At 39.7% G+C, this 13,741-nt stretch overlaps 1 protein-coding gene across 4 annotated transcripts in view; it reads right to left on the bottom strand.

Moving 5' to 3' along the window:
- Nucleotides 1-13,741, bottom strand: part of LOC137098536 (uncharacterized) — a 141,273-nt gene that overhangs the window by 14,914 nt on the left and 112,618 nt on the right. For all 4 annotated transcript variants that reach the window (XM_067474849.1, XM_067474850.1, XM_067474847.1 and 1 more), the window contains 4 exons: nucleotides 12,305-12,561; nucleotides 10,006-10,142; nucleotides 6,149-6,270; nucleotides 3,119-3,236 (listed from right to left, as the gene is read on the bottom strand). In XM_067474849.1, coding sequence (XP_067330950.1) covers nucleotides 3,119-3,236; nucleotides 6,149-6,270; nucleotides 10,006-10,142; nucleotides 12,305-12,561 — 634 coding nt within the window. The remainder of the gene's footprint in view (nucleotides 1-3,118; nucleotides 3,237-6,148; nucleotides 6,271-10,005; nucleotides 10,143-12,304; nucleotides 12,562-13,741) is intronic.

Raw genomic sequence — 13,741 nt, 5'->3', positions numbered from 1 at the left:
ACAACACTTTCTAATTTTAACTTATGATTATGTTCCCAATAATGCCTGAAGACAGTCCTTATATTGGTATGTGAAAGCACTTGTTTCAGTATCCGCCCCACATTCTTGATTTTAACCATAACCATGCATGCCCACGTGAGCACCAGTTATGTTTTTTATGTGTAATACCTGTTACCTCCTATTTGAGCTGGTATTTCTGTTTTTTTTGGATGAAGAGAAGCTAACATGCAAAAGTGCCACACAAAAAAAGAGAATATTTAATCTGCAAGATGTCGATTATTGAAGCAATGTTCTGTGATCCAAATCCATGATCAAATTATTATTATTTTTTTAACAAATCTTTGTCAGACAATCTGCCCATGTGAGAACAGAACATGTTCTTCTCTATCTCTGTTCTGGTGTTGGATGACACATCAAAGAGGCCTTTGAGTCCAAATGTCAGCGAGTGTATCACCCAGAACTATGATTCAATCAGAGCAAATTAATTCCTTGTGGTTTTGCCAAATTTAGAAACAGTTAGTGGGCTTGTCACATCATCATTTTTATTTTTATTTTATTAGTAAATAGGCTAGTTATTTGTAACAGGCCACTCACTGTAGCCTGTGTATCATCAGACTCCGTAGTTCCAATCAGCTTCTCAGAGTGTTTAAGGTTATTTTAGTAAACTTTTAGTTTAAGTGCCCTCACTGTTTTGGTTCATAGTGCTACTCTACCTGCCCAGCACCAAACGTTAAAGCAGCTGTTTCCCTTAATTGGTTGGTGGAGACCAAAAAACGAACTAGCAACATGCTGTATACAGTAAATGGTTTGGACATTTAGTGTAGTTCCAACATTCAGATTCATTCACACCTGTATAGTCCAGTACTTGCCCTATATGACCATCCACTCACTTCACACGTTTAGACCTCTCATTATATCTCTTTTTATTCATTTAATGGTTCTTTTGCTCATTATTCTTCTTGCTCATCTCACAGGTACCACATACATACACACACCAACAACAGGTTGTTGTTGGTATGTGGTTCTAAGTGTTCTGAGTGTTCTTCCAAAACAATTTCATGTGTTCCCAAGATATTTTCCCAGTAGTGATGTGAATAGTCAGGGTGATATTTGGTAACTTCATATGTGCTGAAGTGTTGTCTTCGGAGAGCAATGGCTTCCTCTGTGTCCTGACATGGAGATTATTCCTATTATGCCTGTGTTTTGCATATGAGTGACTGATAAGCAGAAAGCAACCTCCAGTGAATTAATTAATTTATTAGCTGTTATTCTAGGTTTTTTTTTTCTTCAGTGACCATTCTGCGTTGTGCCTTTGGAGTGATCTTGGCTAGGCACCCTTCTATGGATATAGCCCCAGTACCAAATCATCTCCATTTATAGACAATATGTCAAATTGGGGACTGAATATCTAAAGTCTTTGAGATTACTCTCTAACCCTTTCTGAGGATGCAAATCAACTACTCTTGGTCATAGGTCTTCTGAGATCTCAGTTTTTTTATGGCTCAATTCATTTGATGCTGCTTATTAGTAGGTCACTGACATTGTTTGAGTGAAGCCAAAGTAGTTATAAACCACAGCTCCATTCTCATTTCATTGACTAGACTCCAGGTTTGCTAATATATGCATTTTTCATTGTTCATCTGCTTATAAATATTGTGGTTTTAGATATTTTGGGTGAAAATCAGATCACACTTCATAACAAAAAACAAACAAACAAACAAAAAAACGGAAATTTCAAACAGTGTCCTTACTCTTTTTTGTGCCTGTATATTTCTACCCTGCTGCTTCTCATTAATCCATTCACACACAAATGATGTCAAAGCTGTCATAGATGGAGCTAGGAGCAACTTGGGGCTCAGTGTCTTGCCCAAGGACAGTGGACAGGGGGAGCTTGAGACTAACAAGCCAACCAAGCAATTCACAGACAACTGTTTTACATGAAACACTTTATCTTGCATACTAAACATAACATGCTATCTCTAACATAACATGACCCAGGAATCCAACTAGTAGAAGTTATAGCACAAAACCTGACTTTGCCAGTGAGGTACTTCTTATAAGTGGTTAGAGATGATAGCAGTGTATATGTGCAAACATTAAAAGTATCCTGTGGAGTTTAGCAGCCTTTATGCAAATGTGTAGTATTGAAAGCCGTAAAGCACCTACCAATTTCACCCTGTTCTAAAATAAAATGTGGTAGCATGCCAAAATAATTTAGAAATAAGACACCGAAGGAAACTGCCTGCTTATCTAATCATGGATGCACTGTAGTAAATGCTGCAGGTTTCAAAACATTAGAAAAACCTTAGTTTGGCAAATGTTTTATGTTTTATTCAGCGTGTTTGTTAGGCCTCAAGCATACACACTGACTGCAGACATTGCTCTGCTTGTTTACACGGATACTCCACAGGTGACGCATAATTGGAAAATATATTTGTGAACTAATTATTTTGTTGGCAAATCCAAAAACATAATTTCATTTATATTATTATTTATTTTATGAGTAACCCATAACTTCTATGATTTGAAGCATGGAATTCCAAATAATCAGTAGTGCATTATTTGAAATAACAAGCATGTGTAAAATTGTTTACCGCACCATGTTCATGTGTACTTGTATTCTATATATAGTTTTCGTTTGTATTTGTCAAAGAGAGCATCAGAGAAAGAGCACACCAATAAATACTATGTTGTGAAAATCAGCTCAGTTGAAGCAGTGAATTAAAAGAAACTATTTTGAATTCTTCAGAAGCCTTTCATGGGAAACAGTAAGTATACAGGGTAGCTGAGAGAAGATGGATGGAGAGGATATGGGAAGGCAAACAAGAGGGACGGACAAAAGAGAAGAGGATAACGCAGTAAAACAATGGGGCCACCACAGTCGGGAGATGGATAGTAGAATAGAGAGGCAGAGACAGAAAAGGCGAAGGGGGAGGTGGAGAGAAGAGGAGGAGGAGGGTAAAAGAAAGAATGGGACAAAAGACAAAAATGAAAAGAGAAAAGAGAAAAGAAAATGTGGGATTAAGAGCCTTAAAAAGCGTAAAAAAAACTGTGTATGTCTGCCAAGGGAAAAGGGAATTAAGAGTGATACAGAGAGAGGGAAGGATTGAGTGCCTACCACCACTGTCCCTGACGCTGAAGTTGAGGGCAGCGCTGGACTCCGGAGGGATGCTGAAATACACGGTGCTGTCATTCCCTCCCTCATCTCTATCAATCGCCCGCAACACCTGCACCACCTGAAACACAGAGATAGAGAGAGCAGAGGAGATTGGGTGAGGGGAGGGTGGAAATACGTGTATGTGTGTGGGGGGAGAAAGCACAGAGAGAAAAAGAAGGTAATGGGAGAAATACTTACACAGGGAGTGCTTTTAGCTACAAACCATTAGCCGATGTCAGCAGGAATCAAAACAAGCCCAGCAATTAGTATAGAGGAACAGGCAAACTGTGTCTGATACACCTTATAAATAACCATGTCTGACATGAATCGCTGTTCACAAGTACAGTGCAGCATGGCTTTCAATTTAGCAATAGCATGTGCACATGTCTGCAGTGACTATCACAACTAAATACATCTAAAAGAGATCTCCCACAGCCTAAGCGGATGGGTAATTTCTTTTTAACGAAAAAGTCGGCTCGTCATTATGCAAGACGTGCTTTTAGAAATGCTTTTGATTGAGAGTTAGCAGACTGAATGCAGGGATAAAGGGTGCCGCATGTTCTCTGAGTTAGTCTGTGTCTCTAGGCCTTCAGATTTGCTGTACAGTCACGTTACGCCATCAGTTGCTGCATGTGAATATTCAAACGCGGCTTCGCCTAATGACTTGTCATACAGAGATGTGCGCACACAACCCACAGCCCATTAGAAGATGTCATAATTTTTCTTTCTTGAACGGTCTCCTGCTCACTAGCGGAGCCGTGTACACAAACATGAAAATCACAGGCAAAAACAAATCATCGCCGTTGCCACAGAATCACAGATTTAGTGGCGAAACAACAAAGACACAAGCAGAGCAAGAAAAACACCAGCAGCAACAACAGATGGGCCAAGACACCAAATTATGGCGACGGAGCCAGAGTGGAATACTGAAGAGAAGAAAGAGAGCAAAAGATGGTTTCCAGGGAGCAACTGAAGAGCTCGGAGATGATTTCTATAATTGAGATAGGATCAAGTAAAAGCACCATAATGCGGAAAAAGAGACAAAAACACAAATAAAGCATGAGAGATGGCAAGAGAGAGACGGTCTGAGAAGAGGCTTGCGTTTAATTACAATGTGAATAGCTGCTGTGTGGTGATAACAGGCCATGGAGGATTCACCTGCCTCCATGGTGAATGGGCGTGCTCTAGCTGCATGCCGCCATATCTGAATAGATGCAGCCTTGTATTATGCTCCTATAAGCACGGCGGTGTACAATATGCTTCCTTATTGGAATGGAAACAGCAGTAAAGTACTACATGTCTCTTTACGGGAGACAAAACAGTTTAAAGTAAACGTTTCAAACTCCCGATGACTGACAGCATGAAACTATCATCTAATTCATGGCCTGACATGCTTTTACAGATCGAGCATGTCATCAGAAATTTGTACCTAACATAAAGTATTATTTATTTTTGTCTGACATAACAATGGCAACTATTATTCAGATTCATTGGGCTTATTTGGATGATATTGTTTGTGTGCATAGAAAAACAAACAATGTTTTATAAAAACATACACCATATGTGTAAAGCCAGGGCTATACTAAACCATATGCAAAACTGCAGCGTATACCAAAATATTCAGCTGAGAAATTTGTAATAAGATGCCAGGGGCAATGCCACAGAAGGTAAAATATAAACATTTTATCCTGATATTTAAAGTTGAGGCTGATAAGAATATCATGAGGTTTTCGTGCATTTTGTCATAAACAAAACATTAAACAAATTTAAAGTTTGTCCTTTTAAACATGCTAGATGAAAAACCACCAAATGCAAAATGATTGTGTTAAAATTCATGGCGATTTAAACAGCAGTTGTTAAGACGTGTCAATTCAAAACCGCAGTGATCAATGGCAGCACTAGTGGAAGTCATTAGGCTCCATCTACATGGAACCAAAAATGTCTGTATATCAATCCATCTAGTAGTTGGTGAGGTATCTGAGTCTCGGCGTCCTCCGGTGGTCATATAAACCGCAATGGATGTAGATTGTCCCCTGCAAATGGACCCAACCACCATGGATCCAGTTGTGGGACACTGAGATGAGCAGTCTAATGGAAACACAACACTGGTGGCTTCCCATTCTCTAAACTTAAAAACCTTATGAGGTCCTGCAAATTGTCCTTTAAAGGTTACACTATGTCTATATGAGCAAAACAAGTGTTAAAAGTGGTGGACAACAGTTAAAGGAGTGATGTTAATATAATGGGTACATGCTGGTCATTGGCCCAATACCAACCAAAGTTTGCTCGATTTCATATATGAGTTTCTTTCATTTTCAGTCAACTTTTTAACGTTCTTCCACCACTATTCAGTTGTATTTTGCATTCCCGTGTAGGGATGAAAAACACATCCCCCAGCTTTTTATCTTGCTCATCGGTCCACCCTGGATGACAGACCAGAAAGAGACCCATGTGGGCCAGTTTCTGTGATTTATGAGTCACTGGTAGGCCGGAAAACAGTGTTGTCTGTTTTAACAAACAATTGGCCAGAATGGTTGGAACTGCTGCCTTTTTATGGTAACTGCTGATTCCAGCTGCCCTCGTATGACCCTCTTCCCCCAACTACTTACAAACCTGGACAACTTTCTTTGTTCAACAAGCATTTGCTATTGTTTTGTGGTTGTTGTCTGGGTTAATATACTTCGGATGCGTCATTGAAATGATAATCATTTTTTTGTTGTAGCTGGCTTGTCGTGATGTGAAACAACACCTACTAAAGCAATCATAATGGAAAGCCATCCCCTGAGCTCGTCCGACTCCCCAAACTTGTTCAAGAATAATAGAAAGAAAAACAGAACCTGTAACAATGGCTACACTTTACATAAGATATTTTTATGTTTCTGCTGCAGAAAATAACTAATAAACCGCAGGAATTTACACTGGATTTCTCATTTTTATACTACAAACAAATACAGTATATTGACATCAAAAGAAATTTTCACACATACTGACCTGCCCAATGGAGGATGAATCACACATGGCTGTTGAGTACTGTCTGTCCAGCTCAGGTGCGTTGTCATTCAGGTCCAGTGTTTCTATTGCAATCAGAACTCTGGATACCTGGCTGGGATTGTCTGAAAAGGCCAGTCAAATAGAAGCATACAGAGCAGAGCATTTTAAAATGCACAAACACACACACACACACACACACACACACAGACCTTTTTGTATATGGACATTTATATTAATAAAATTTCCTGTTTGTAAACACCACTCATGTGTACACACACAGGCCTACAAGTTTGCGCTTCATTAATTCTATTTAATTGTCCTCATAGGCGAGATCAAGCATCTTCGTCCAAAAACTTCAACAACACTCAAATCACATTAACAAGCACAAAATTGGCTAAATGTATTGTACAATAGTACATTTGCTTTTATTTGGCACTATGTTACACCTCACAAGCTTACAGCTGAAGTGCGACTGATGCTTCCACAGCAGTCAAATTTTTCCACATCAAACTGTTTCATTCTTAGCCAAAGCATCTCACTGACTGAGCGTGCATGTTTCTAAGAAAGAGAGAGGAAGTCAAGGAGAGGTGTAGAAAGCAGTCAATCTGCATGCAGTTACACAAGAGTACAGTTTAAATGGATTGGCAGAGGGACTCCAACACCCCATTCACTTGGATATACACACACTTGAACATGACGTTCTCACAGCCGTGCATGAAATGCATGGACACTCACTCAGCTGAACATTCACCGTTACATTTTCTGCTGCTCTGGCTGTGGCCACGAGCCAGGTTCGCCATCACACCTCTTCACTTATTAGTCTAAGCAGGCAACTCTGCAACACAGCTTGGGTCAAATTTTCCGCAAACTGACACACACACACACACACATATATATATACACTCCCACACCATGTTCTCAAAGAGCAGTAACTCTGTGTCATGGATGACAGCAACTGGTTCCCGTCACTGAAAAGCTGAAAATGAGCTCTTGCTGTAATAGTACTGGGTGAGCTGGCCTGCCCATGGCCATGGCAGGGGTCCCACTGTGCTTTATGTCAACACTGCCTCCAACAGCCTGTTTATAAGATAGAGCTCATTATTCAGGACAGGCACTCGCTGTGCTGCCTCCACCGTTCTACCAACTCTGCTGCCACAAGAAGCCCTGAGAAGATTTGAAGTAAAGATTAACTTTGTCCAGACCAAGCCTTGACAGGAAAACAACGTCTCTTCTATGCACACAGTGGCCACAAGACAGCACTCTGCAAAAATACTTCCACTTTACATCAACCTGTTTGATTGATTTTAAGGGCTCAAAAGAACACCTAAATAACCGCTTGTCATTTGCCAAAACAGCTATTTGACCTTAGTAGGGAGCTGGGATTAGCAGCCATAACAATGATTCATATGCCTGTTTGCAACCCCTGGTTGATTTAAAAAAATCACAAAATCAAACACATTTTTAAAAAATGGTTTTAACTAGGGCTAAGCTGGACAATTCATTCATTTTTCTGTCTAAATTTCCTTTTTCTAATTTTTTCTGTCTACATGAAGTCCAGATAATAGATACATAGATTTATTAAAATAAAAGTTTAATTTATTTAAAATGCTGTTCTCCAGTCATTACTGTAGGGTCATTTGTGAAATACTGATAAAGATAAAATATCAAGGCTGTTCTACTTTTACATATTGAAAACACATAAAGAATAATACTGGAAGCAGCCATGCAACAACAAAAAAATTTAACATCTACCAAAAGTAAAACACAGCTGACCTATACTCCGTACTGCCCCTGAACTCCTCCGCACACTTACTTTCTTATTGTAAAACATAAAGACAAGGGAAAGGGGGAAAAGGTGGGATGTCTGCCATTTTCCCATCACTGAGGCAACATGATTACATTTCATTGGCATAATTTCATTGTCTTCAGCTGCTGTGGCCACATTTACTCAATCTTGTTGACTGTTGCAGGCTTCTCCAAGAAATTGCTGACAGCTTTCATTAGTGTCGTAACTCCAGAGTAACTGCTGCTGTTTGAGTGATGGGAGAGAAACCATTATTCTAGATTTTAGGCATTTTTTTCTGAATTTCACAAACTCAAATTAATATAATTTATTTGATACTTTGCCCAGTCCCAGTCTGTATAGAAAGAAAAGTTTCACTTTTAAAATGAAATGTAATCCAAACGGTGTCAGTGTCATTGGTGTCAAAGTCAGATGCTAAGTCAAATACTGTTACACTACTTCCACTTTTTGCCTCTGACAGTCATAATTAGCAGAGAAACAAGAAGTGCTTGTCAGGTAAGGTTAAGCACAGCTTGTTCTAGGCTTCTGAGTAAAACAACAAGACCTTACCTGTCAAAAAATGATTATAGGATGGTTGAAGGACATTTTAAGTAGAGTTCAACAAATTCTATACAATCTATTGTTGTCTAAAAGTACATTAATGAGTTCCTTTATTTAAATGTACCATAGAATCTTAATAAACTGTACTGCTGTCACAAATACACTAAACAAAAACACCACATACTGTTTGTATTAATCCATGGCTGAAAATGTACTACTGTTTGTGTGCTGTTTGCTAAAAGCTACAGTGCCCAGGTAATTTACAATATTACAGTATATGGCCTTAAAAGAGTGAAATTAAAAATTTTTATGACAACTTGTATTCTATGCTCTACATTCTATGACATTAGCCAAAATAATATAACTATTATTCTTAAATGTACAATGTGCATCTTAAGCTGGCCCTGCTCTAATAAAGATCTGCTCCCTCTTTACTCTATGCTACACACTGAACAGTCCTTCAGGTAGTCATCATTATGCAGCTACAATAAATATGAATTATCCAAAACTTCCCAATCATGCAGAAATAATTGCAATTCTCTGACTGGTTAAGCAGAACTATTCCTAAAAGCCTTTTGAAGCAAATATCTCTACACTCTCGGCTGCCAGTGATGTTCAATGAGTCTGTGTCACAGGAGGCTCCTTTTAATGTTAAGATAGGTTTAGTTGCATTTTGTACAAGAATAAAAGTAGTACTACCATGACATACTGTAACTTTAAAACAGTCATCCTGTTATTAAAGACTATGCCCTCCAACATCTCACTGTTAGCAATGTCAAGAACACAACTATGGCTCCCATGGGGGATCTCCAAATGTCTTAAAGGGTTTTACTTCCATGAATCAATGTACTTGACAGGGTCAAAACACGCACGTCTTGGTTTATTAACACAAAGCATCTCCATTTTCGAGTTTCAAAGTCCATTTTGACCTTGAAAGCAGCAGTTAATTAAACCATCTTAGCTGGGTCACGAATAGAAGCTCAGGAACAACTACCACAGTAAGTGGACCCTGTGGCATTTCCATCAACTGACGTTTTGTTCATTTGTGGTGTTTTTCCTGGTCTTACTGAAAAACTAAAAGCTGTTTACCATTATCACCTGTAAAGCAATGGTTTTCTTCGATTTGTTGCTTGAGTTCTTTGTTTTCAGTCCAGTCCTTATGAGAAAAGAGCTATCCCACCATCAGACAACTCACACAATATAGATCTATTGATTCTCAGGAAGCGCAGTAACAAACTATTTGTATCACCAAACAGCATTCCCCTCATGGCTTGATGACTCGAGAGCTAAGCCGCTTAGCGAACTGCATCACACACTGGATACTGTGCCTTTCAGACATTGTACAATATACAGTTTACACTCCTTTAAACCTCTTAGGCTCATCAGAGGGTGCAGGTGTCAGAGGTGGTAAGATGCCACTTTCATTAAAGATTTTAAGCTCTAGGTTCAAGTCCAATGAACAAAGTTAAATGATGTCTGAGCGTTAAGGGGTGTATAAAGCATTACATCTGACCTCTTTGGGTTGCAATGACAGTAATGTTGTGCCAGTGCTCGCGTTCCCGGTCCAGCTCCATGGCGGTGGTGATGAGACCGGTGTCTGGGGTGATACGAAACAGAGCCTCTGGGTCTGACTGAGGATCAATGGAGAACCTAAATAGAAAAAAATGGAGCAGAAGGAAAGAATGATTTGAGAATAGGAAGGAGAACATGAGAGAACCAAGGAAGGAGCAGAGAATATTAAAGAAAGAATGAAGCGAAGAAGCAAGCGGAGACAGCAGCGGGGTGCAGAGTGAAAGAAGCAGACAGGGCAAGTGTGTGAGCGAGCGATAAGAAAGTAGACATTCAAATGGCCAAAGAATTAATATAGGGAGATTATCACAGCTGATAGGAGCTCTTTTGAAGTGCCACCGATTATCTACAGTGAATATCTCTATGAATATACCAACTATCATTCTTCCCCACACACTCACTCTTAGCGCTGTTGCCTGTGCTAATTGGGACACGGTTTTCTGTGGTTGTTACAAAAAACCCATTCCCCTCCCTCTTCGGTCAAATCGAGACAAAACCTATTTAAACAAATGCAAGAGAAAGCAGGAGAGCTACAGGCTTCTGTGGTTACTGTCTGGCACAGCAGAACAGTGAGTGGGCATTTGGTTGGCTTATATCTATTTGGTTAGTTCTTATCTGTTGTTTCTTTTATTTAAAGAGCTGGGTTTGAATTCCAAGCCAAAAAAGTATATATCCCTAGCTTTAAAAATGTTTGCGCTGAAGATTTCACAATCAGTGGGGGAAAAAAACGAATTTCTAGTTTTAACACCGTTATATAAACTAAGAAATTATTCTTAGTTCTATCTATTAGATATTTGGTTTTTCACTTAGAGGCACTGTTTCCTGAACAGTCAATACTTAGCTTAGCACAAACACTGGAAACAGGAAACAAAAGCCACTGACTGGCACTATCAAAGATGACGTTTTATCGAGCTTGTTTAATATACACAAAATAAGAAAAACTAGCTTCTCACTGAGTGTCCACAAGTACGCAAATTAACATTTTTACATCCTCATCATACATCCTCAATAATGTACAGAGTAATAGACACAGCTGTATGAGAAGTGTAAGCGCTCCTGGGCAAATTAGATATTTTATGGATTTTGGAGGTAAAAAGAAGTAAATACAGACCCTCCAGCAAACAAATATTAAAAAAACAGCCTTTCTTTAAATTCTGACTCCTCTAACCAATTGACTAAAGATCTGAAAATGAAGTTAATGGATTCCTACAAAGCACCAAAGGTTATAAAAAGATATCAAAGTGCTTCTAGCTTGATATTTTCACTGTGTGAAATATCATTAAGAAATGTCAGTAAAGGGGAACTGTGGAAGTCAAGACCGAGATCTGGGACTCCAAGAAAATATCTAAGCTGCACATCTGCTGGGCAGAAAGCCAAAAAAAAAAAAACCCCATATGCACAGATCTGCAGGAAGGTTGAGCTGACACACAGGTGGTGGTTCACTACTCCACTGTGCAGCACTGATGTCATTAGAAGAAGCAACATCTGGATAAGCCAAAGTGTTTTCTGAAACAAATGTTGTGGACAGATGAAGTTGAGCTCCTTTTGCCACAAACTGAAAATATTCTGATTAGGCAGCCAGTACCACAAGATATGTTGCTTGGACAGAAAGTAGAAAACTGTAGATTCCACTACATACCAATAGGTGTTTTCCAGCACATGAAGAAAGTGGAAAGCGAAAAAAACGATCTAAACAAGACCTCAAAATGCACCACAAGCTACAGTTTTTAAGGAAACACAAGGTGGAGTTTTTGGAATCGCCTCTAGAGTCCCCTGATGTGAACATTATTGGAAATCTGTGGGTAGATTTTAAACAAGCTGTGTGTGCAAGACAGCCTAAAAATATCTCAGAGCTCTGCAGGAGAAGTGGGTAAAAAGGGGGTAAAACTCACAATACAATAGAGAGACTCTTAGCTGGCTACAAAAAGCTGTGATATTTGCCAAAGTGGTGCAGCTAAGTACAGACTTAATAATCTGCTCAAGCTTGTACAAATGCAATAATTAAAATTCCAATTTCTTAATTTTTTTTTGTTCATAAAATAAAAGATTAGGTAATAAATTAGAGTTCAGCCAAACTAGAGTTGGAGTTGCATTTACTTCTTTCAATTTAAAACTCAACAAAGTGAAACTTGCCTTTCGAACATCAAACCCTTCTTCTTCACTGTGTACGTTGTTACTGCCCTCTGACTTTGTAAATTTGTACATGCAATATACAGTAAGAGAAAAGCAGCTTCATATTTCACCTGATGTTATTGGTAAGACCAGTATCAGGGTCCACGGCGCTGACCCGGCCCACGGTGCACGCTGGTGGGCAGTTCTCTGACACATCCATGTGATACCGTGCCCGGGAGAACCTCGGTGGCTCGTCTGCATCCAGCACTGCTACTCTAATGGAGGCCCGGTCCTTGAAGGGGCCCCGACGTAGGAAGCGAGGGTCCACTATAGGGTTGAGGACCTCCACAGAGAAAGAGTAGGAGCTCCGGCTTTCATAGTCCACGGCCTGGGTAGGACAAGACAGAAAGGTGTGAGTTAGTAAAGATTAGTATAAGTTTAAGGGTTATATGAGCTCCTACTGTGAAATTTTACATTATAGAAACATGGGATCCAATAAGGTTTTTTACTCTTTTGGCCTGTTTCTCAGACCAGGTTTTCAACTGCTAACAGCTTGCAGAGTCTACAAAGTGATCCCATCCAGAATGAGCTGAGGATGTTTGGATGAAATACCAGCATGGTTACCTTACATGTGACGTTTGGAGCTTTGAAGTAATTCCTTGACGTTTGTTGTGGGTGGATGCTTGGATGGTGGGTTCTGTTTGAACTCTTTGATGCTCAAAGAGTTGAAAAGATTCTCAAGAGCTCCGACACTGAAGCAACTACATTTTGAGGCGTTTGTTTGACAATGCTTAGAGTTGATGTTGGGATATTTTGACATGTTAAGACTGGGGGAGTTGTAGCTGTAGGGTTTTCTGCTGGGATGCTAAATACTTTGTGGGTATGTCAGTGGGTTGTATGACACTAGTAGCGCTATCTATGCAGCATAGATGAATAGGAAAGTGTAGTGTGTTTGGTAGTTGCATTGATAACTTTATTATGGTCCAGCAAGGTTTTTTTCAATGTTGCAGACATGTTTTCGTAGTAGTAGCAGACCTTGTAACAAACTGTGGGAGTCAAACCTGAACAAACTTGTTTTTTGCAGTACGGATACAGAATTGTCTTAACTTCACTGCAGACTATCTGTTGTGCTGCTTGGCTGCAGTGTTTTAAATTATTTCCATGCACACTAGCTTTTTTTAAAACGAAAACAAACCCATGCTTTTACAAGTAGGCTTCCCTTTTCTCTATTTCAAACACTATTTCTATCACAATAGTGATGCTACTATCACCATGGAGACTCGTACCTGGCTGCGAGGACTGTTCAAAATTCCACTGTATCCTTGCATCTACACAGGTAGAAGAGATTTCATTTGGGATAGGGGCTCGGGCACCAGAGATTGTTTGTTAAAGAGAAGTTATGAAGCCTATTTGTCTGAGGTGTCTGTGTGATTGCGTGCCGCACTCCCACCAGCGGGCCGGCTCTGAAGCGATGAGCCTCTGATCGGGTTTGCCGAGATGATTGTTCGTGAGGGCAGAGGCACACACAGGTAATCACATCCACCGTCTCACACACACACACTGACATG

The sequence above is a fragment of the Channa argus genome, chromosome 14 (assembly GCF_033026475.1).
Source record: "Channa argus isolate prfri chromosome 14, Channa argus male v1.0, whole genome shotgun sequence".
Taxonomy (NCBI): Eukaryota; Metazoa; Chordata; class Actinopteri; order Anabantiformes; family Channidae; genus Channa; species Channa argus.
Note: the sequence above shows the minus strand (reverse complement) of the source record. Positions and strands in the feature narration are given on the sequence as shown.